We start from the raw sequence: 25,015 nt of genomic DNA on the forward strand, positions 1-25,015 counted from the left end.
TAATGATACTTGCATGTTTTGTTCAACATTATAATCTCCACAAATAAATGCCACTTATGTTTTTTTGAAGTATACATGCAATCATTCGATCATTATCTGTGATCATGCATCCTGTTAAGGTTCTTGGACATAATTAAGCCTATGCCTGCTGACACTGGGGAGGAGGTGGGGTACACCCTGGACAGGTCGCCAGACTATCACTGGGCTCACACATCATACTATTCATGCTCACATTCACACCTATGGTCAATTTGGGGTCAAACATAAGAGCTGCCGTGCTCACACAAAAATCCTTTAGAGTATCCTGGGTGCTTACTCAGAAATCACAATTGTAAAAAGAAGTCATCAGCACTCACCGATAAGCATTTAATACTGTTTATTGATACAAAATGGACGTGTCTGCCTCTCTTCAGCTCCAAAGAAAGCTTAGGGCTGAAACAATTATCGGTGAGTGCTGACAACTTCTTTTCACAATTTGGAGTCGCCAATTAACCCAACATGCATGTCAAAAATCATACACTGACACAGAGAAAACATGCAAACTCCACACAAAGGGGCCCCAGTCGGCTGTCAGGTTCAGACCTGGAACCCCTTTGAGGCAATAGTGCTAACCAGTGCACCACCATGCCCATGTAAATGCAACTGCCTGAAGAAAAGAGCTAATATTAGGCTATTATCCAACAGCCACAACTTCACTGTCACAACCACAGTGTTTGTGTTAAGTATTATGTTGTTTAACGTCATAGACAACCTCTGTAGTCTCATTTAGCCACTTATAAGAAACAAATTTTTTTAAGACAGGTTACATCTTCAAAATTCAAAAGAGGGATATTAACTGGTGTATTTAATGTTGTACAACAAAACCTTAGAATTTAATAAGTATGTGTTAATCAAAGGCATCTAACCAAAAACCCATTAAAAAAACAATAGACGAGTCAATCAGAAATGCTAACTCATATCTGCGGTTTAGAGCTCACTCCTGCAGCACTTAATGATTTTAGGGTATGATCTCATCTCACTTGTGAAATAAAGGACGCCCAGTGGCCAAGCTTAATTATCTTTTTTTTTTTTTTTTTTCCAAGAGGGCCTTTTAAATCTTTCATAGCCAAAATGTTTGACATTGTCATGTTAAATTGAATGTCTGAATAACTATAAAAAGGACAAAAGTACAGAGTGCGCAGTCACTGGCTAATCTGTGGCCAGCAACAGATAAAGTAAAAGATCATAAACCTCTCTCAGCATTGCTGAGTGCTCCTGTTTGGATCACACGTCTACTCACTTTCACTAATGGTTCAACCATATAGTGGACACTTTTCATTTTGAGTGCACATGTGGTCACCATGAAACTGGTCCTCCCGAACCCAGGACTGGATCTCCGGATTCCTAACTATGAGGATCTGGACAGGATGGAGAAAGAGGAGGCCGATGACAGGCCCAAGTGGGACAACAAAGCTCAGTACATCCTAACCTGTGTGGGCTTCTGCATTGGACTTGGTAACGTGTGGCGCTTCCCTTACTTGTGTCAAAGTCATGGAGGAGGTAAGAAATATAGTAGTTAAATATGCGTTTGACAAATAAGAGTGTAAAGTAACCACACGTAATTTTACTATAATCTTAGTGTGAACTGATGGCATTTTACGGTGTATGTATATTTGCTCTCATACGTCTTAACTGTGAGCTCTGTCGTTTTCAGTAAAATCACCACTCCTGACTAAGGTTAGCGGGCTCACGCTATTTTAAATATATCACTCATTCATGGCTAGAAGAGAGTGTGATAACATCACCAGCAGGTTATGCAAACAATTCTCAAGCGCAAGATGACTTCTGGTGTGATGGCTAATCTTTAGGACGGCATATGAGCTGCAGACAGAGCTTTTTGACTTACAAAGAATGCTAGGAATATATCTTTTAACTGTGTGTGCGTATGTGGTTGTTGGTGTTCGGTTATTCTTTAAGAGTGAAACAAATTAATCCACAGGACAGGTTTCAAAGGCATGCATAGTCTAAAAGTAGAATCCGTAATTTTTCTGTGACTTGTTAACTAGAGGGCCCATCCCACACCGTCAAAACCTCTGTCCATAGTCCCTGTCAGGACTTACAGTAGTGTGACAACATCAGTGTTGCATTTTAGTCTGCTGTGTTTTGAAATTGCATTTTATTTTTTATAGATATAAACCTCACTAGATTTTAATATTTGTACTTAATTAAAGCCAAAACCTATCACAGCATTGTATAACAAATCTGTAACCTTTACTTTAGTTAACACCTAACTGATATCAAACACGTTATATACATGCCACATTTCAACCCTGTCCAAATGCCAATAGGCCATTTCATGTTGTCATCTGCAAACTTGATCATAGTCCAAAGTCTACTTACACCAGTATAAAACCTTGAAATGCAGAGAGCTGGACAATGATAAGGGTCACAACCCTATTTAAATGACTAAATAACCCTTCAAGAGAACTCAAACTCAATTTGGCCTAACGTTTATGCTGGTGTCTCCCTTGTATAATGTTTAAAAAATGTCCTGATGGACCAAAAGCCCATTTGTCCAACAGCCTTATACTGAAATAAACAATGGTAGCAAAAATGCACTTCACAATCTCCCAAACAGACTTACATTGCTAATTATTACACAGAATGATCTACATCATCTACATTGGGGACAGTATGACCTGCAGTACTCTACCTCTGAATTGCTTACCTTGATATTCTTACCCCAGCCTTAACCAGTCCACCAACAATGGCAATAATTCTTGCCAATCAGAGGCTTAGTAGGGCTGTTCATGCCTTCATGTGTCTGTGCAAATTGTTAAAAAAACAGTAATTCCAAAAATCTTTAATATAAAAAGGTGCAAGGTTACGGTCACGATCAGCAAAACAAATGGAAACACTGTCACTTCCAGCTGAAGAGCCTTCATTGGTTTGTCATGCTGATGGCGGCTCTTCAGCCGAAACACATTCGTGTCAGCTCATGATTGCCCACTACACACTACACAACCAAGAACTTGCAGTTTTCAGAGATATTTATGTTTCAGAGAAAAAGGAGTGTGCCACTTGAATACTAAAGATTTGGAAAATTCCCAACCTTCAGAACCACTTATCACTTCCATTTCCAGGTGCTTTTTTGATTCCCTACCTCATCCTGCTGATGCTGGAGGGAATGCCTCTTCTGCTGCTGGAGTTGGCCATCGGCCAGCGTCTCAGAAAAGGCAGCGTGGGGGTGTGGAGGGCCATCAGTCCTTATCTGACTGGTGTCGGTGAGTGAAAGGCAAAAGAAGACCCCTTGGCACTGCAACAACACAAGTTATCAATAAGTATCCGGCTTACTCTGATAACACAATTAATGATGCTGTCCCACTCAGGTGTAGCTTCCATGCTGGTGTCCTTATTGGTTGGACTATACTACAACACCTTAATAGCCTGGATCATGTGGTATCTCTTCAATTCCTTTCAAGACCCGCTGCCTTGGACCCAGTGTCCTCTCAATGAGAATGGCACAGGTATTTGAAAACACATTTTCAGCCCACAATTATGCACCTAAGCAACCACATTACATTATTGCTTATGTATATTTGTTGCTCCTCCAGAATTTGTACCAGAGTGTCAACAGAGCTCCACTGTGGATTACTTTTTTTACCAAGTGACTCTGAATACCACGGCCTCTATATCTGACTCTGGGGGAATCCACTGGCCCATGGTCCTCTGCCTGTTATGCGCCTGGACAATCATTGCTATCTGCTGCATTAGAGGCATCGGCACTTCAGGCAAGGTTTGTGGAACCTTCAGTTGATTAAATGTAAGCCCAGCCTCCCATAGTTACCATGGATGCATGAAAAAAACTGGATACAGAGTTCGAATTGGGGACCTGCTTATTTTTTATAAAACTTGCCCAGTAGATTCAAGATTCAAAGATTCAAAGTGTTTATTGTCATATGCACAGTATGGAAACATGTTTCCCTGTGCAATGAAATCCTTACTTTGCTGTCCACAGAATGCCTAACGTTTAGCAAATATAAAAGAAATATGAAATAGAAATTTAAAAATTTACAATAGAAGAAATTTAGAAATTTACAATAGAAGTAGAAAGAACAGTGCAAATAAAACAGTACCGTGCACATTCGAACAGTGCAATTGTGCATGTGCAAACGGAATAGTAAACTGTCTGGTACAGTTATGAGGTCGTGTATGTGAGGTAGTTGCTGTGTGAACTCCTGTCAGCAGTTTAGGAGTCTGATTGCAGTAGCACATGGAACCAAAATAGTGTAACTGCTGCTTATAATATTACTTGGATGATCAGCTTCCACTGTGGCCCGTGGAGCAGGCGCACTGGAGACTTTGAAGATCTTTGATTGAAACGTTGCAAAATTAAAATTTAGTGGGAGCTTTTGGTGCAGCATGCAAATCTTTTTTTTTGACTCTTGCCTTGGGGGAGGGGTATAGCAAATGGTCAGCTGTGAAACATTACTGATTTCATTTTTTCTTGTTGTGACCTTAGGCAGTCTACGTCACAGCCATTCTGCCTTACATCGTGCTGGCCATCTTCTTGATCCGGGGACTGACGCTTAAAGGTGCCCTGAGTGGACTAAAGTTTCTCTTCACACCAGATGTACGTTTCAAATCTTGATAAAGAAAAAGTAATGTCTTATAACTCAAAGCCACATCACAATCTGTGCCTCACTCTTGCAGGTGAACGAGTTGATTAAACCAACAACTTGGCTGGATGCAGGTGCCCAGGTTTTTTATGCTTTTGGTTTGGGATGGGGAGGCCTCATCTCCTTCTCAAGCTACAACCCTGTTCAGTAAGTGACATTTAGAAGACCGGTGGTTTATTCCAATTTACAGCTAGAGTTTCATTTTGCTCAGTTCAATTGAAAAAAAAGGTAGTAGCCTTTCTCAGACCCAAAGTCCATGTGTCTTTGTTCTTGTGCTTTACTTTTTCTCCAAGCAACAACTGCATGAGAGATGCTGTGATCCTGACGGTTGTAACTGGTCTCACCTCCATCTATGCTGCCTCAGTCACCTACACCATCATTGGCTTCAGGGCCACAGAGAAATATGACAGCTGTATCAGTGAGTGAGTAGTCACAGAATGTGGGTTTTCAATATTTTTGCAACAAAGTAGTCCTAAAAGTTGTACTTCATGTACAGTTAATTTCAAGGTTTTAAAAGGTTAGTACCTATGAATGAGAGACACAAAAATATTGTTTTTTTATTTGTATGTATACCTCACACTTCAATTTTATATCCTATGTTTTTACAGCCTGTCTTAGATTGTTTTTCCATGTCTATCCCAAATACAATACCCACATGCTCTTTTAGGCATAAAAGCAGAGCGCTCTAGCGCCTCTTAGGAAAGCTTTTTTGCCAAACGTCAACTTCCACGGCAGAAAAATAAAGCCAACACGGAAGTGCAAAAAAGCTGCAGTTCCTCTAATGGCCACTTGAGGCTGGCTCCAAAAGCGAGTAAATCCTTATTGAGTCGGAGCGCATTTAGGTCCCGCCTCCACTAAGGGGGAAAACAATCCATCACTCTCCACTGACTTTGTATTGCCTGAAGGTGCCTCCTTTTTTTCTGCCTTCAAACGACAGAAAAATGTCTAAAAGCTGCTGTGTGATGGGATGCACTTACCAACAGAGTATGGAACCCATAACTAAGTTTTTATAAGCAGCTGCACTGAAAAACAGAGCTGTTAAGGACAAAAGTGGATAGAGAAGTGAGGGATCAGTGGGGATTATGGGAGGAAACTGTGGGATCCTGAGCAGCAAGTATTTTGTTAATTTGACCAGACAAACTGAAGAGCTTCTCGTTAACCATTATTTTTACTCTCGGGGAGACATAAACTGCTAAAATAATCCTTTGACACACTGATATCTCATGTTTTTAGCTAGCTACAGGCATTTTGTTAGCGTTTCAGCCCTTGTTTGCATATTGTGGTGTGAATAGTTTTTAGATATGGTTTTAAGAGTATGACAAATTATGTTCTGTCTCTATAGATCCCCATGTTGAGAGGGCCTATTTAACAGCAGAAGTAAACATGTTAACAGCCGAGTACAAAAAAAGGGTTTTGGTCTGTATTGCTAATCTTTCCATTCATGACAACTGTACAGAGGGTGACTTTTTATATAAGTCATCTGTTTGCATTTCATTAAGGCCTAAAGACTTTCAACCTCTTGTAAAAATTTAGTCACTTCTGGTTTCAACAAACCAAGATGGTGGCGGCCAAAATGCAGAACTTGAGGCCACAAACCAATAGGTGATGTGACATCACACATGGCTATGTCCATTATTTTTGCACAGTCTATGGTTGTGCATGAAATAAGGTATGCGGATGCTGTTCCATATTTTACATTAAAATTCCACCAGGGGTTACTTTACATCAAGTATGTACTCTTCAATGTAGACATGGTCATGTGAGTATTGTTTTAAGATATACTTGAAAGATCTGAATTTATCGTTTCACGTATTTTCCAGTAATGCAGAGTTACTGTTTTGTGCCATATTTTCTCCCCAGTAACATCATCACATTATTAAATGCATTTGAACTACCTGAAGACAGCATCACTGCGAGCAACTATGAGGACGCCTTGATTCATTTCAACAGGTCCTCTCAAGACATTGTTCTTGGATTGGGCATCAAAACTTGTGATATGCATAAACTTCTCAGTGAGGTGATTTTTTTGATAACTATCTGTCAGATTTCCTAGTTATTTTTTTTTCCTCTTCTCTACATTGTGACTAATGTTTGTGTTTGTGCAGGGAGTGGAGGGAACAGGTCTGGCCTTTATTGTGTTCACAGAAGCCATCACCAAGATGCCTGGTTCTCCAGTCTGGTCTGTCCTCTTTTTCATCATGCTACTCTGCTTGGGACTCTCAACCCTGTTTGGCAACATTGAGGGGGTGGTGGTCCCACTGAAAGACCTGCATGTATTCCCTAAGAAATGGCCCCATGAAGCACTGACAGGTAACATGGTTTTAAAAATCCACTCACTCAGTTCCTCATCTTTTATATTCTACTGAAACATCCTCAGAGTTTGTTTTTGGTTGACGTTCATTTCACAAGTTGCCTTCGCTTTGCAAACATATATGTTTCAGGATTAACCTGTGCTATCGCCTTCATCATCACGCTCCTGTTTGCGCAGAAATCAGGGTTTTATTGGGTAACTCTCTTTGACAACTTTGCTGGATCTGTCCCACTTCTCACCATTGGATTGTTTGAGATGATAGCTGTTGTTTACATCTACGGCATAGACAGGTTAGTGCTTATTCAAACTATCTACACAGTTTGTACATATACATGCACAAAATATTGCGTTTTTTGCCCATATTCCAAAAAGGACAATACTCGACAATACTACCTACATGTCTAATGAAAATGAATATCCACTAGTATTCCTGTTTACATGCAGCGTGCATAACCCGATTAAGATGCCTTAACATGTCGTTTATTACTCAAAATATAAAGAAGAAGAAGAGCTGGAGCCACTTTTCATTTGCATCAAAATAGTACTTTTCAGTTTCCTACCAGTGACAGACTTGTCGGACTCTCTCTTTCCATATCATGTCTCCAACATATTGAAGTCTTGTCTAATAGGAATGACTTCATGACATATTTCAAAACTTTCTCAGGACTAATTAAAACCCTCTTGTGAGGCAGGTTCAATGAGGACTTGGAGTTCATGGTTGGACATAAGCCAGGCATCCTCTGGCAGATTTCCTGGAGGTTCATCAGTCCTCTCATCGTTCTGGTTATCTTAGTTTTCTACCTGGTTACACAAGTCCAAGAGGAGCTCACCTACTTAGTCTGGGATCCAAACTCTGTAAGTCAACACACTCTGTCATCAGCTAATATATCATCCTAAATATCCCGTCTTTATGTTTCCTTTTTCTCTAATGTTCTGTCATTGCAAACTACACAAATTATATGACATAGTCGGGTAGATGTTGATCCTGTGTATTTGTGGATATAATCAGCAACTTATCAGTACGCAAACATATTTCAGGAAAGTTTGGACAGTCATTGCATTTCAAATGCACTAATCATAGTGTTTTGCGGTTACAGGAGGGCTTCCCTGCTCTGGCATCAGTCCTGTACCCTGCATGGATCTACGTGATTATCTTTCTATTGGCGGGAGTCCCCAGTCTGGCAGTACCTGTGTATGCGTTATTTAGGCTGCTCTTTGTTTGCTGCAAGAAAAAAAGAGTATCCAGGGAAAAATGAGCAAGTTTTCTTAAAAAGTGAAATTTTGGAATTCTGTGTTACAGCTAGCTGAAGTTATGTCTAAATATGAATCTGATATGTTTGAGAAATGCTGGTCAAGTGGGGCAAGGAAAAAAGTCATTTGAGGTCTTGACTGAATATTTTGTTTTATATAGGATTTATGTAGTGTCACAGTCTGCTGTGTCTTTATGCATTCAGACTTTTGGAAAAAATGGACTAAGTGTCAGTATAAAACTTATCTAAATTGTCTTCATTTGTTGCTCTCAACCTTGTTCTCACGTAGTTGGTTTATTATTATAGTTTACTGTGTTCTTCTCCTCCTGTGTTCCTGTGCTGCCTTTTTGTCATTTGCCCAGCTACATACCTGTCCTCACCAGCTTTGTCAGTCCTTCCCTGCAACTCACTTTTTCTCAGTCATTCAACTCTCTGGTTGTTCTTCTGCCTTATCCCCTCATTCCCCTCACCTGAGCTTCTCTACCCTTTTTCTCCACCTGCACTTCATTCCCTCGTCATTCCAGTTTCTATTTAAGTCGTGGTTTTCAGTTCAGTCTTTCTTGTATCCTTGATTTGGTCATGTGATGTTCAGGTGCAGTTTCCTTGGAATAAAGCATTATCTTTTTGAGTTCCTGTTGCCTGCTGCTCCTGCTTTTGGGTTCACCTGCTCTGCATCACATGACAAGTGCTGCTTCCTGAAAAAATGTCCTTTTAAAAAACTATAAACCTAGTTATTTATTTTACTATACGGACTTTCATTGAAATCTATTCATATATATTAATTTAAACATCTACATGTATTTATATGTTTATTTCATCCTTTATCAGGATGAAAATGACATATAATAGCTTGTTGAGACGAGCCATAGTATACAAAGTGGAAATAAAGACTAAAAAAGGCCAAAAAACATCATTTTTAACATGGCCCAAAAATGGCCAAAAAACGCTGTAGTATAGTATGTCGAAAAATGTCCAATTCTGGGAGGAGATCAATTTGTAAAACTGCAACTTTATTCTCGTAATATTGAGTTTATTCTCATAACATTACTATTTTTTTCTCAAAATATTATAGCTTTCTTCTCATAAAGTTAAGACTTAATTCTTACTTTGACTTTATTCTCATAATATCACTTTATTCATGGAATCTAATTTAGTTTTTTCTTGAACATGGCACTAATCCTCCATCATAACTTTTATTTATTTATATTACGAATTTATTCTCGTAATATAATGACTTTATTCTCCCCCTAATATTACTATTTTTTGTCAACAAATACCAGCTTTTTTCTGAAATGTTACTATTTTTTTCTCAAAGTCTCATTTTTTTTTCTTCAGTGTGGCTGAAACTTTTTTTTAAAAAAAACTTTAAATTAAATTTTTTTTTTCTGGTGGGTACATTAATTACATTTGTCACATTTTATACTATGACTTTGGCTTTTTGTGACATTTTTCCACATACTATACTATGTGATTTTATGTTTTTTGTGACACACTACGTGAGTTTTTGTGACACTCATATTAATACGACACAACAGAACAATTCATCAAAAAAAATCAAATCTTTTATTCAGCCATGTCAAAAGCATTAGAGTATTTTTTTTAAAAAGTGCTTTGCATGTTAACAGCTCATTCTCCAATAATCCACTTAAAAGTGAGTCATTTCTAAAACAGCAATAAGACAGCTGTGACTCTGCCAGGAAAGCTTAACAAGCTGAATAAAAGACTAATATTCATTCATAATCATTCCATCAGCTATAAAAAAAAGAGAGCATAAGAGACAGTGACACATTATATCTGTAGTCCTCAGAGCTACAAAATAATCTTTGAAGAGGAGTGTTCAGTCTTTCATTTTGGCAAAAAAAATCTCATTTGTTACATAAGCACCATCTATTCAACCATAGTGCACAATATTCCCCTTAATCCTACCAATAAAATGCCAACCTGAGATAAAGTCATTCTCAACATTCTGTCTTAAAAAGATAGAGCTCTTCAGGGATTTATGGCTTACTGGATACTGTCCAGTTTGAGCGTCCAGGCCCGACTGGGGGAATAAGGCAGTTCAGGCAGAAGGACAGTGAGGCCAGCACTGGGGTGGACTGGGGCCCAGGGGAGTGGGTTTGGATTTCCCAACAAAGTCACCTGGATGAGGGACAAAAATCAATCATTTGTATTCTTACATTTCATGGATGAGAAATCATACCTACATCCCTTCTATAAATCAGTCGTCACTATACTGGCTGAGCTAAGCTGGATTTGAACTTTCATGGACATAGAGATACTTTAAATACATTTCCCACAACCAAATGTCTCCCCTTCTGTTCCTGAGATATGATGCTGAGAAGGAGCCAGAAAAGTATTTTTGCAGAACATTATAATGTCACAGTGAAGCTGACCTTTGACATTTTGGGCATGAAACGTCATCACTTCGTCACGATATCCTTTTAGACATTTGTGTGAAATGTTGTCATAATTAGCATTTGAATTCGTGAGTTATGACCAAAAACATCTTTTGTAAGGTGACAGTGACCTTGACATATTGCGTTAATGCGAATGTGACAGATGAACTGACAACCCAAAAACATAATGCCTCCGGCCACAGCTATTACTGAGGCATTAAAACCTAAGTGGATTTAAATATTGAGCAAGTTTACATTTTTATGTTTACATTTAAGGCTTATCTTTGGGGTTTTTTATGATCAGTAAAAACAACACAGACAACTATGTCTCAGTTTCCTTACCTTGGTGGTTGCTGATGTTTTGGGTCCCAGTAGTTGCAATGTGAGCTTGGGGGGTTTTGTTGTCATGATGGCATAAACAGTGGTTCCTTTAGATGTATACCTATAAAAATAGAAATAATCATTTCATCAATGATGTCAATTTTGGGGCATCCAGTAGCCTAGTGATTAGGAAACACATCACACGATTGCAACATCCTCTCTCTCCTGGCATTTTCATGCCCTTATCTCACCTATCAAAAGGAAAAAAATCCCACAGCTTTCAAATAATAAATCAGTGACTCATAGATGATTAGAGCAAATGTTATTCTGGTATTAAAATGTTCCATATTACAGTCATTTTTATACATGTATTTTGGCTTTCTACAACACCATATTTACATGCTTTAATGTTGAAAAAACACATTATTTTTCTCAATCAATCAAAGCTTTACATACCAACAGAAAAATAAAACAAAAAAGAATATATGACCCCAACCCCCACACCACCCCACAACCCCACACCACAAATTCCTAGGGAAACACTGGATGTAAGGTTAAAATGTTAAAATAAAATAAAATAATAAAAGACAACCCAGTAAAATATGCTAAAATAAGATAATAAAACACAAAAAAACAGCAAAATATGATAAAATTAGATAGTAACATGCTAAATGATAATTATAAAACTGATATAGAATAAGATAATATATAAATCAATAAAACACACAAGGAAAATAAAGTAAAATTCAGTTAAAAGCCTGGCTATAAAGGTAGGTCTTGAGTTTGCTTATTTGCTTCTATCGCCTGTCTCTTTAAGCTTCCCCGACTGAAACAGCCTAGTCTGGTCTGAATGGTCGGTGTTACAGGTATTTGACATCTGCGCTTCTGGTGTCTCTGCGCTGTCACTGCAGCCAGCGAAATGACTGTAATGGCACCGTAACATCACAACTTCACCAAAGTCCTGATGGCTTATTTAGAGGTAAAGCTTTGGAATACAGACTCAAGCATTGGCTATCGCCAGCACGGAGGTATAAAAAAGCATTTAAATTTGAGTTTTTTTCAAAATGCCATCTTTAAGTGGGATTTGGCTGAGCAAACCAAACTTAATGCTGACTACATTGATGCTATTTTCAGTGCACCTAAATCCTCTATACAACATGTGAATGCATCAACCTCAATTATAAGACAGACTGCTTCTGGTGATAAAGCTCTCATTCTGCTTCTTACCAGACTGGCACAGTGGTGTTCTCGGTCTGGACCCTCCAGGGTTTGGAAGCATAGATGGCCTCTCCGTTAACCTCCAGCCAGGCTCCAACACCCCTGAGTCTCTCCTCAAACATTGCGGGGATCATCCCATCAGGTGTAGGACCCACATTGAGGAGGTAATTACCTCCAAAAGCCACTGTGCGAACCAGATCCTGCATTAGAAGCATAGGGAGGAGGACGACCAGTCAGAGGAAACAGACTCCTCACCTCTCACAGTATCATTTTTATAAACATTTTTGAGCAGTGAAAAATTAGACTGATAAATCATGCGTCTCAGTTACAAAGATGTGTCCGTGGCAGCTGCACACAAGAGCAGAACTGACCTGTATTCTACATGCATAAAAGGCTCACACAGAAGTGGAACCAGCCGGCCTATCATTACAGATTTGGTGAACTTTTAAAACATGATACTATCACATATCCTAACCTCTATGATAGTGGGTAAGTCCATTAGTTCGCTCATCTTCATATTCCGACGGTAACCCCAGGAAAACGTGTCCACAGATGTGCACTTCTCCCATTTGTGCTTGGGTAGCTGGCCTGGAGTGTATTTGTCTTCACAATTATAGTAGCCACCATGTTTACAGGCACAGCCTGCTCCCCATCTGTCGTTAGTCACAATGGTATCCTAAAACAAGGAAGCTCTGGTGAGTACATGCAGCCATATTAAAACAATTCAAAGTTGAATAAACATAAATAAATAACACACTTAGGGATGGGCATGGGCATTTATTTAGATGGGAGAATTCATTCAATATATAGAGTAACCACTGTTTTTTTGCTTTGTAAAAAAATTCACATTCATTCAAACGCACACACGTATATGTGTGTTTTCTGCTTACTGCTATCTATTAGGAGAGGACAGAATGGCCACATCTGTTTAGCAAAAATGATAGATCTGCACATCTGCACATAACATTAAACATTTTCAGTCAGACACTCAAACCAGGGCTCCCACACATTTCATGGACAAAATTTCAAAACGTTTCCATGACTTTTCAAGGACCAAATATCTATCTATCTATCTATCTATCTATCTATCTATCTATCTATCTATCTATCTATATTTTTTTTATTTTTTGAGAAGACAATTAAATTAAAAAAATGTAAATATTAATGAGACTTGTTTTTCACATTTATCTTTGGTTAAATGAATTCTTGTATTAATCAAGTATGAAAAATAATCTCTAGATTAATCGATGAATCAGTTGTTAGATTAGTCGACTAATTGAAAAAATTGAGAAAAAAAGATGCAGCCCCCTACTCAAGTACTCTATAGTAATAAAATGTGAGTACTCAAATATGGAAATTATATCAAATGCAATTCCCTATTCTATATACAGCTTATTTACACAGTTAACACAGTTATACTTCCTTGTTATAAAATCACTTACTTTGACAGGGCTGTCGTTGTAAAGCCAGGCCAGGAATTGTGTGGAGTTCCAGTAGGTGTCAGGTGCTTCCCAGTCCCCATCAGACCAGATCACCTCAGGCCTGTACCTGCAGAACAACAGGAAGGCAAAGGTTGAAACATACTGCCGGGAGCTTTTATTAACTTTATTGCATCTCATACACATCATATCTGACTTTATTATTATTATCATCAGGTGCAATAAACATCTTTGTATTGCAATCAGCTGACGAGGTAACTGAAGTGCTGCATACCTTACAACCATGTTATAAAGCTCTGGTAGCAGTTTATGCATCACAAACTCCTGTGTTTTGAATCCATTCTTCTTGTCAGTCAGGTAGAGAGGGTGGAACCATTCATACAACGAGTTGTAGAGCCCATAGTGCAATGACCTGAACAAGGAAATAATAAACCCCAAAAATCTGTCTTTGTCGACAATCAGAATCAATGAGACTGTTAACCAAAATTCAGGCATTAAAGCTAAGGACAGCGAGTCATTTGAATTATATAAATGCAAAAAGTGCACATTCAGTAAAAAAAATATTTACATTGTTTCATCATATCTCTCAAGTGCTGTATATTTCACTGATATCTGGAGACACTGATACAACTTTTCCTCTTCACAGTACTTCAACCCACTCTTAACACCTGACAGCAAACCAACTGCATCATGTCTTCAGCAAATGTTAGGTTGGTTATAACACCACACTTTTTATTTTTATTACTTTTATTTAAACCATAGATCTTTAAATATAATATTTAAACCATTAATTATGATTAAAACATATTTTTTTTTACCATTTGCTGCAGATTATAGCTTAAATCTAGTTTGCATCTGTCGTCCCTCTTCAGGTCAGATTAAAAACAGCACAATAACATAATATAAAGTTGCACAAAAAAAGGACAGAGAAAATAAAAACACACAAGACAAATACACACAATAACACATAATATAATGTGATACAAAGAAGAAGACACGAGACAGACAATGCAACATAAAACTACACAAAAAAGCACATCACACACGAAAAAAAGATTAACAAAACAGTGCACCACAAATTAATGCTTGTCAAATTAAAAACAAGTCATAAAGTCCAGATTTCCAGGTCAGAGCAGCTTTTAACCAACAGACCATCTTCATTCATCAGTGTCTTAACTGCACAGAAGTTAAAATGTCACATGGCCAGAACAGGTTTTTAACAACCGTTAATTGCATTTTTGTAACGTTCACGTCAGCACTTAAGAACCAGCTATAAATGTTTTCCATGAACTTTATGACACTTGATGACCTACCTGTTGCGCACTGCCTCTCCCAGGTCTCCCACTAGGTCCCTGTGAGGACCAGTATCAACTGAATTCCAGTTCCAGGAGTTAGGAGAGCCCCAGTTTGTAAATCCTTCGTGGTGTTTGGCAGTGAGGACGACATATCTGCGGTAAAGATAATGTGGAAGTGTATAACATGCAGTATGGCCGGTGTTGTGTGTAAATGTGTTCCCCCATTGAATAGTGTTTACCAGCTGTTAATGCAAACGCATCTCTGTGGTTAGGGACTGTTCGCTGCTTACGAAGGAGGAGAGCGTGGTCCAAAAAAGGTAAGGCATTGAAAAAAATAAAAATAAAAAAAGCACTGCGGAGGGACTTGTGTTTCTTATTTTGTCTCAGGTAGGACTTTATTAATCCCACACTGGGGAAATTCACATTACATTAGCTCAGAAAAAAAATTAATAAAATAAACATTAGAAACATACCCATGTTTCAATGCAAGAAGGGAAAAAAATGGAGAAAAGTTCAAGCAGCGCATGGCCCATATTACATCCCATATTACGTCCTGTATCATGTCTGAGGAAGGGCTACGGCCCGAAACGTCACACGTGTGGAGGTAATCTAATAAAATATTCATGGGAAAACAAAGGTTTGAGCTGCCGTTACTGGCTGCCAGTCATGCGGTGCAGGAGGTAGTTAATGCATACAAGTTTAATGCAACTTAATGCAATTCCAAAAAAGAAAGAGTTAATCGTAAAGGGATGGTGACTGATTAGGAAAAACATTTATAGCTTCAGCGAGGGTCAAGATTTTTTTTTTTTTTTTTTTTTTTTTAAGTCATTTGCATTTTGCTTAAGAAATTAGATGTTAGTCTTGGAGATAACTATCGACCACATTATTTGCTTGTTGTATTGGCTCCATTTATGGCAAAAGGACTGTGACTGATTAGGATAAGCATTCAGCGAGGGTCAAGCTAAAATAAAAAAAAGTAAAGATTAAAAATATTTGTAAATTAGATGTTTGTCTTGGAGAAAACTAACACCTGAGTATACTACCTACATTTGGTGTGATTACAGAAAAAAATGTGATTGGTGGAGGGACAGTGATTGATTGGGAAAACATGTATAGCTTCCGCAAGGGTCAAGATAATAATAAAAATGTAAAATTCAGAATAATTTTTTAAAAACTAATTTGCATTTTGCTTAAGAAATTATATGTTTGTTATTGAGAAAACTAACGCCGGCTTTGTTGTTTGTTAGTTGCATTGGCTCCAATACTACCTACATTCGGTGTGATTACTACAAAAGTTTTTAATGGTGGAGGGACAGTGATTGATTAGTGAAAAAAACATTTGTACCTTCAGCAAGGGTCAGGATGTAAAAAAAAAACAAAAAAAAAAAAAAAACGTCACACTCCCCTCGCCTGATAAATTTGGTACAGTCCCTTGGAGGCTTTGGGTCAGGTTAAGGTCGAGGAAACACATTGATGGGGAAACAGTATTCACCACAACACCTGTAAACCAGTGAAACAGACGGTTACCAGTCCTTCTGTAAAGAAATACACTCACTTTGCACCAGAAGCCTTAAATATGTCCGCCCAGTCCTCCGGGTTGAAGAACTGCGCGTGAAACTGGGGCGCAAACTCCGGGTAGCTGAACCCGGGCGGGTAGTTCTTTGACATGTAGCTCACACACTTCGGGTCCGGGGGCTGCTGGCCCTGCCAGTGCCACCAAAACCACTCACTACCAAACCCGGGGACAGAAAACACACCCCAGTGAATAAAAATGCCCACCTTAGCCTCGTCATACCATGAGGGAAGCGGTCTGGCGTCCAAACTGGTCCAGTCCGGAGTGTACCGAGCCGCCGTTTGAGAAACCAAAGCAACGACGGTAACAACAAGGACCAGCATCACTGCACAGCTTAATGCTACCGTAACGAGGACGCTACGTCCTTCTGTAAATGTATTTAGAGACTAATAAACCAGCCTTTGCTCATGTAAAACTGTTTCACTGCAGACAGCCGCGAATTTCACTTTTTGTTGTGACCGGACACGGTTTCCTATCATATGACACGCGACACGGTTTCCTTTTTTCCTATCATATGAACAAAATAACGCAATTTACATTTAACAGACATTGCCGTACAACAGCTTAGTGCAAATCATCTCAAAATATAACGAATACATTCGGTGCTTCAATGTAAAAATATGAGGTAGAATTAAACCTAAACATATCTTAAAATTAAAATGTAAAGTAACACCATTGATATCACAGGGGGGGGTTCATGTTATTTTCAGCTGATCATTTCAGTGGGGAAATCTTTTAAGATATCATATAATTTCTGTGCTTTTTATCGCTTTAAGAAGGTTTAAGGACTTCCTTTTTTTCCATTGATAGGAAGATACTTAGATTGACAGATACATACATGTAATATGATAATATATTATATATAAATAGATACACACACGCACATATATATGTAGATTTATATAGATACATATAACTATATTATAGCTATATAGGCTTTTGGGCTGGGGAAAAGGGAGCTTACAACAAAAACAATAGTAAATGGGTGCAATGCAAGCTTCTACCAGCAGATACCACTGTAGAGCGAACAGGCTTTGAAACGTTTCAAAACAATGGTTTAAAAGTATTGCAGCGTTTCAAAGTGTCAAATTTGCCATCTCTTTTCCACTGCTCCCATGCATGTATTATAAGGAAGTCTGGATACAGCCGTGGGTGCAGGGCGTCATTCATTTCTATCAGTGACTGCTCCAGAGATAACTTTCTTCTTCTTCTTTTAGATTACCGGCAGGCTTGATGCCTCGCGGCAATTGCTGCCACTCATAGGTCAGTCTTGGTATCACTCTAAATCTCTTCACAGCAATCCTGTGGAAGAGAAAGATAACTTTCTTTCCTTTTTACATTATTACAACTTCATCTAACCCTTTGAAACCTGAGGAAAAAGGCAAAGTGTAGTTTGTTGTACAAAATAGCATAAAAAGGCCATAGCATAGTATGTCATCAATAATAGAATTTTTTTGAGAATATTTAGTAATAATAATTACAATAATAATAATAATCCCACCAAGCTACTAGACTATTCACGCCATTCCTTAGTCACCTTTTACTCTTTGTTTTTGCAGTTTGTGGCATTTCTTGCCAAGTTGCTCATTATGCTTTTTCCTGTGTTTTTGAAAGAAAAAATAATTCTTCATTTTTAGAGGTTTAAATGCTAATTGAAGGGGTCTGAATGCAGCACACTGTGAACTTTCTGATGCCCTACAAGCTATATGAGGAATTCCAGTATGTTATTTCCATGGCCTAGGAGAGTTCAAACAATATTTACTGGTGAACATGAGCTACTCTCGCTCAAAGCCAGAAACCAAAAACGTGTGATACTTGTGACATCATAGGGCAGGGGTCAGCAACATTTTTGATATGGAGTTACATTTTTAAATGTTCCTATTAATCAGCGTGCAATCCCAATATAATGTCAATTGACAAGCTGGGAACCACTGATTTAAACGGTTCATGTGTTGCTACACCTGTTGGCACAACTGCATTATTTTTAAGTATCTAAGTAATTTAAATAAATGAATAAATAAGGGTGCCCAACAGCTCAGTTGGTGGAGGGGGTGCCCCATGTGTAGAGACTGTGTCCCTGCTGCAGGAGCTGCATGTTTGAGCCCAGCCTTGGCCCTTTGCTGCATGCCATCCTCTCTATGCCTTTTTCTGATTATATTTGTCCTGTCAAATAAAGGCAAGAAGCCCATAAAATAATCTTAAAATAAATAAAAATTGGCATTGGTCAAGGCAGAGAAATATAGCCTATATCCCAGAATTTGATGCTTTGTCCCTGCATGTACTAGGTGACAGGAAGGTGACAAACTAATTTGTTAAATATATATATATTTCTTTGTCTCATTTGTTTACAAATTTTACATAAAGTTCTGTTCATGAAGAAATGCACCAAGTGAGCAATTTTGGATGGCTTATCCAGTTCTTTATGTCATGCCGGGTCATTCTCCTTGCTGCTCACAAAGTCCGACTTAGTAGAAATACTTGAGTCCGGGTCATTCTTATTGCTGCACTCTGTCAAATCCTTGGAGGTCTTAATCTGCTCTGTGCAAGATGTGTAATCCGCTACAGCATCCATCCCGGCCAGGACGAGTGTTTCCCGTCGCTGAGCCCTGCAGCTGTACCCCAGCCGCTTCAGGGTCCGCCGGGTCGTCCTGAGGGAGATGGGCTTCCCCTGCACGCTGCTGTTGTACAGCACCCGGATCTGCTCGATCGTGGCGTGGTTGTTCGCCTCCACCACTCTCTCCATCGTCCTCTCGTCGCTGTCATCGACGAGGCGTTTCCTCCCGCAGGACCCCCGCTGGCTGGAGGTTTTCTGCTTCTCACACCACTCACGGTAAACCCGGGACACTGCGGTCTTTGAGAAACCCAGCCGGTTCACCGTCTCTGAGATGCTGCAGCCCGCGCGCCGCGCTCCCACTATCATACCACGCTCAAACTCACTGAGGTCTCGCGACTTCCCCATGAGTCAACGTGATATCCCACGGAGACTTCAGAAGAGCCCAAAATATGCTCTCTGCAAAAAATAAATCATGCAGGCCCTGGATTGGGACACAGCTAACGTCGTAATTTAACTGTTCTTCTTTTCTGTTTTTTGGGCACAGTACACTGAACCAAGGCGTATTGGCGCCCTCCTCAGTTGACCAAACAGCCTAGCTGCAGATATTTTATTTGATATATTTTACATTTTATCTGTATCTAGCACGACCTCTTCCTCTCCTCTTTCATCTTTCTCTTTCTCCATCATCCACATACAGTGCAGCCATAGTCTAGCACTGATCTAATTAAAGCAGCATTTTTTTTTATAACAAGTCTATCAGCTTCACAGTCAAGCGTCTCCATAGATTCAGAACTTTCTTGTATTTATGTTCAACTTTGTCAATATGACTTTTCCATGTGACCAATACATAAAATCATAATCTAGAAATTTGAAATGTTCACTTTTCCTACAGTGTCACGCAAACATTGTCACTGATCTTTATCCTTGAAAAAAAAAAAAGAAAAAAGTTTGAATTTTTTCAACAGATAACTTAAAATCCCATCTCGGACTTATTTTCAACTTTATTTAAGCCTTAAATAGATTTTTAATTTGAACAAGAAATAAACTTACTATTACACATACACACACACACAAAGTGCGCTTTACACACAATTTAGCTTTGTTTAGGAAACTCTGTATAGGCTTGTAACTACATTTACACAAACTGCCCTTAGGCTTCAATACACTGTAAAAGGTAAGATACCCATTCACCAACAAATAGGCCGACATATGTTTTTCTCATTTTTAAGGACACATGAAGATTATATACAGTGTGTGTGTTTATATATCCTTACAATAAATGCCTGAGGGACTTAAATGGCTCACAGTGACTGACCATAAAATGTTGCTATGAGATTTGAAAGCCTTTAATTATTACCGTGGGCACGGTGAATCATATGTGATCCTGACTCTTTAATCCAATTTGTCTCTTAATGTTTATTATTAAGTGTAAGAGTTATGCCCCCTGGTCCAAAGACTATTTGGACTTGATTTTGGCACGACTCTCTAAAGTTAAACAACTCCCTCAAGTTTCAGACACCAGGCTTTTCCAGGAGATACTGGCATAGCAGGCATGAGAATCATCAGTCCAGCTGTTGGTGTCACTGGCACCCACTTCAGTGGTACGTCAGGATAGTCCATAAGTGTAACCTGGGGATGTGAAAGAGTAGTATGCAGAGTTTATGGCTATGATACACAATGGTGACTGGGATTCAACTTTATTAGGCATAATGGTGTAAGGCAATGATACTCAATTTACGTCCCATAGGCCAAATCTGGCCCCTGATTCCAGGTTTCCCCCCAGCCATTTTCTAATCCCAACTAGAAATAAAGTAATTTACACTAGGAATTGTTTTTGTACTTTTAGTGTACACAAAGTGCCAGAATGCATAAAACAGCATAAAAATAGAGCTTGTTTATAAAAAAAAATGTGCCAGTGGAGGATTCCCGGCATCCCTGACAGACGTCATGACATGCCCTCTGTCAGGGACACATGTCTGTAAATCCTGGAAATGCACAAAAACCTAGAAGTGTCCTGAAATCCTTAAAACAATCTGAAGTCCTAGAAATGTCCTAAATTTTCAGAAATGTCCTGGAATCCTAGAAACATCCTAAAATCACAGAAACATCCTAAAATCCTAGAAATGACCTGAAATCCTAGTAACATATGGAGCTGCTGAGACTGCCCCTGGCCTCCTGTCATTTTACAAAAGTGGCCCTCAGGCAAAGCAAGTTGAGTATCTCTGCTTGTAAGGCTTACTTTTGTGGCTCCAGTGGTCCTTGGGACTGTGAGCTGAAGCTGTTGTCTGGATGGCCAGCCAAGCATTATGGCATAAACAGTACTGTTTTTGGCAGTGTACCTAAAATAGGAGCAAAAAGTGTCTTAATTTACACCACAAAATCACAAGATGTTGCTAGGAAGACGACTGTCTGGGCCTTCACTAAATGTCACAAAAACGCAGTCTCACCAGACAGTGACAGTGCTGTTCTCTGTCTGGACCCTCCATGGTTTGGAAGCATAGATAGCCTCCCCATTTATCCCCAACCAGGCACCCAGTCCCCTCAGCCTCTCCTCAAACACCGGGGCAATCATGCCATCTGCCATCGGCCCAATGTTCAGCAGGTAGTTTCCACCCATTGCCACCACATACACCAAGTCCTGAGGAAAGAGAGTGTGAGATTAATGCTAATATCCTTAAATAATTGATCACAAAATACCTGGACATGCATCAGTTGCAGGTGATATCCTTTACCTTTATAATAGATGACAGGTTCATGAGTTCGCTTAGCTTCATGTCTCTTCGGTAGCCCCAGGAACGAGTGTCAATGGACTGACATTTCTCCCATTTGTGATCTGGAAGTTTACCAGGTGTGTACCTGTCTGCACAGTTGTAGTAGCCACCATGTTTGCAGTAGCAGCCCTTACCCCACCTGTCATTGGTAACCACCACATCCTGAAGAAACGTGCAAGTTATTATTTGCAATAAAAAAGACTGCTGCTATTTGCTAATCTGTTTTTTTCCCACACATAGTGCTGACAGAACATGGCTTTGATGAACCCTGTTGCTGTAAATGCTGTTTCACCTTGACTGGGCTGTCATTGTAGAGCCAGGCCAGGAACTGGGTGGAGTTCCAGTAGGTATCTGGTGCGTCCCAGTCCCCATCAGACCAGATCAGATCAGGTTTGTACGCCATCACAAGGTTTACTAGTTCTGGAAGAGTCTTACGGGCAACATAATCCTGAGTCTTGAATCCGAAGGCTTTGTCCAACAAGTAAAGGGGATTGTACCATTCATATAGAGAGTGGTAGAGACCCAAGCGCAGGGACCTGTTGGCAGAGAAGAATTAGTGAATAAACAAAGCAGGTTAGCGCTGTCATCAGGGGCACAGCAAAGGGGTGGCCTCTGGGGCTCTAGCCCTAAATATTTTCTCCCAATTCTATATCATTCCTTACAGAAATGACTTCTGTTGGAATAATAATCAGTGCTGAAGACCACATTTAGGGACTGTTTGTAAATTTTGAGGGGGGAGAGGGTGGTGCCAAACTCACTGGGGAGGGACTTGTGTTTTTTATTTTGGCTTAGGAGGGATGTAAATTTTAATGGTTGTATTTTGTATTTTTTTATACCGATTTTTTAAGAATACTTGCCTTCTTTCAAAACTGCCAAAATTACACAATGTATTATAGCGAGAAACTGTAAGAACAGAAATTGTCATTGGATTTCCAAATTTTTGATAGTCCTTGGACACATCATGTGAAATGAATACTTCCATCAGAAAGAGTATAACCATATTTAAACTTAAAATTGTTGTATTTCACTGTTTGTAATGATTAACCAGCATACACGACAAGAGTGAAGAACCCAGGCTTTTTTCAACTCCAGGATACGTCCTTAACTTTTAACTTTCAAAAATCAAAAGGTCATCTTTTTTTAATCTAATAAATAAATTGTGGTGGAGGGAGGGTCATGCACTTTCCTCCAGTCCCTCACGGAGGCTCAAGGAAAAACATTTTAAGCTTTGAGGATGGTTTAAAAAAAAAATCACACCCCAGATACTCCCTAGTTTGACAAGTAAAGAACAGTCCCTTATTTGGCACTGTTTGGGAACCACAATTTGCACTTACAGCAACCTACATTATTATGGCATAAAATTAAGTGCAGCAGATTTTTCAGCTCAACATTCAATCTGTGAACTTTACTCAGCATAGTATAACAAAAACAGTTTTTAGGATTAGTAATGCTAACATAGGATGAAGACTCTGCATGATGATTTTTCTTCTTGGCAACTATTGTGTTTTTCATAAATGATTTACATATTTATGGGCTATTGTTTATTATTTAGGCCTATTGTCAAAAATGGCTTAACAAATAAAATGTACCTGCCATAAATGGGTCAGAAAATCTTCCTGAGGGCCCCAGATCCCCCTAGGTTTGGGCTGAGCTCCAGATGTTTACAACATCTGGCTCCACCCCTGCCTGTCATTTTTAAATGAACTATTTTCAACCTGATTCATTCAGGATTAAAAAAAACTAATGCCAATATTAGATGTTTTCTGTTACATCCCACTATTGGGTGCTACCCTGCAGATGTGAATCAACTGAATCATTTCTCACATCATATCTCTTCCACATCTCCTCACCTTTTCCTGATAGCTGCAGCCAGGTCTCCCACCAGGTCCCGGTGAGGACCCACATCCACTGAGTTCCAGTTCCAAGAGCTTATTGAGGGCCAGTTTGTGAATCCCTCATGATGTTTGGACGTGAACACCACATACCTGTAAAAGCACGTGTTATTGGTTTCAAAATCAGTGACACAATATCATTATTTCAAATGTGATGATCAGTGTCTTTCAAAGGGCAGATCAGTATAGTTTCCACTGAAAACCCTCTCACTTCCTTTTTTTCAGACATGTGTAGGACATACATGACGCAGGTGTGGCTGTGGCTGAGCAAACACTGGAAACAAAGGATTTGCTGCAGTCACCAAAACTCAGTACAAATATGGCAGGTTTGTGCGCATTTGTGTGTCACCAGGAAGAGAGTTGATCTTAATACCTGGCTCCAGAGGCTTTAAATATCTCGGCCCAGCGATCCGGATCGAAGAATTCTGCGCGAAACTCAGATGCAAAATCTACGTACTTAAATCCCGGCGGGTAGTTTTTCTGCATGAATTCAACTTGTTCTGCGCGCTTTTCTGTCCGCCACCAGTACCAGAACCACTCACTGTATTGCCCAAACCCAGGGACAGAGAAGACCCCCCAGTGGACGAAAATCCCGATCTTCGCCTCGTCGAACCACTGGGGCAGAGGTCTGGCATCCAAACTGGTCCAGTTTGCTGCGTAACGCGCTGCGCATCCAGGTACCCACGTGAGAAGAGGTACAAAAAACAAAGATATTACACATTTGGGCTCCATTTGAGGTAATATTATCCCTCGTGGGAGGGTTTGTACTGTAGTCCTATGCAGATTGAAAAGGGCTTGTTACTTGTAGCCTATCAGCCGTGCCAGGTGACCTGTCTGCAACATTTGCATTAACTACACCTGAATGCTGTCGTGGGACGGGCAAACGGTGCACACTGTAAAATCAGACAAGTTGATTTGACTGGAAACAAGGATAGGAACCTAATTGCCTCGGAAAATGTAAATAAATATAGCTATCAGTTAATTTATGTTAACTCTATATTCAATTGTCAAGTTTACTTAAAACGCATCTGTATTTGTTTGATTTTGTGAAGTTGTTGCAACTTAAAAATGACAAGTTTGATTTAATCAATCTTTCTAAATTATAGCAACTTTAGTAAACCCAGTTAACTGAGCTATGCATCTGTATTCTTCTGGATGCAAACTACTCAGTCAGAACTGTATGTTCTGTTAATGCATGTTAATAAAACAGAACTTGCAGATCTCCTAACTTCACTTGCAAAACCCTCTTTGCCAAGTTAAGTCAGATTAAACTGGTTTACTGAAGCTGCTAAAACCTTTGACCTTTGCAACAACTTCACAAAATTAGTTAGTAACAT

At 39.3% G+C, this 25,015-nt stretch overlaps 3 protein-coding genes across 4 annotated transcripts; 1 reads left to right on the forward strand and 2 right to left on the reverse strand.

The window, feature by feature from the left end:
- The first annotated feature begins 1,334 nt into the window (after positions 1-1,334).
- LOC121957624 (sodium-dependent neutral amino acid transporter B(0)AT1-like) lies at positions 1,335-8,784 on the forward strand. Its single transcript, XM_042506309.1, has 12 exons — positions 1,335-1,539; positions 3,123-3,263; positions 3,369-3,506; positions 3,594-3,775; positions 4,502-4,612; positions 4,693-4,805; positions 4,952-5,080; positions 6,519-6,675; positions 6,764-6,968; positions 7,100-7,259; positions 7,662-7,824; positions 8,067-8,784. Exons 1-12 carry the CDS (start codon positions 1,341-1,343, stop codon positions 8,223-8,225), a joined length of 1,857 nt encoding a protein of 618 aa, XP_042362243.1. The 5' UTR covers positions 1,335-1,340; the 3' UTR covers positions 8,226-8,784.
- LOC121957622 (tissue alpha-L-fucosidase-like) lies at positions 3,207-16,926 on the reverse strand. Of its 2 annotated transcripts, XM_042506308.1 has the most exons (10): positions 16,668-16,926; positions 16,444-16,592; positions 14,907-15,041; positions 13,868-14,005; positions 13,597-13,702; positions 12,630-12,830; positions 12,164-12,354; positions 10,958-11,057; positions 10,228-10,358; positions 3,207-3,295 (listed from the first exon to the last, which is right to left on the reverse strand). In XM_042506308.1, exons 1-10 carry the CDS (start codon positions 16,782-16,784, stop codon positions 3,247-3,249), a joined length of 1,317 nt encoding a protein of 438 aa, XP_042362242.1. In that variant the 5' UTR covers positions 16,785-16,926; the 3' UTR covers positions 3,207-3,246. The 2 variants fall into 2 exon arrangements, with proteins under 2 accessions (XP_042362242.1, XP_042362241.1); XM_042506307.1 differs by having other exon boundaries at positions 16,444-16,926.
- A 3,079-nt stretch (positions 16,927-20,005) lies between these two features.
- On the reverse strand, positions 20,006-24,469 carry LOC121958077 (tissue alpha-L-fucosidase-like). The gene is made up of 7 exons (XM_042506939.1): positions 24,052-24,469; positions 23,637-23,771; positions 22,079-22,322; positions 21,748-21,948; positions 21,463-21,653; positions 21,255-21,354; positions 20,006-20,644 (listed from the first exon to the last, which is right to left on the reverse strand). Exons 1-7 carry the CDS (start codon positions 24,408-24,410, stop codon positions 20,507-20,509), a joined length of 1,368 nt encoding a protein of 455 aa, XP_042362873.1. The 5' UTR covers positions 24,411-24,469; the 3' UTR covers positions 20,006-20,506.
- Positions 24,470-25,015: the final 546 nt, after the last annotated feature.

The sequence above is a fragment of the Plectropomus leopardus genome, chromosome 18 (assembly GCF_008729295.1).
Source record: "Plectropomus leopardus isolate mb chromosome 18, YSFRI_Pleo_2.0, whole genome shotgun sequence".
NCBI lineage: Eukaryota > Metazoa > Chordata > Actinopteri > Perciformes > Serranidae > Plectropomus > Plectropomus leopardus.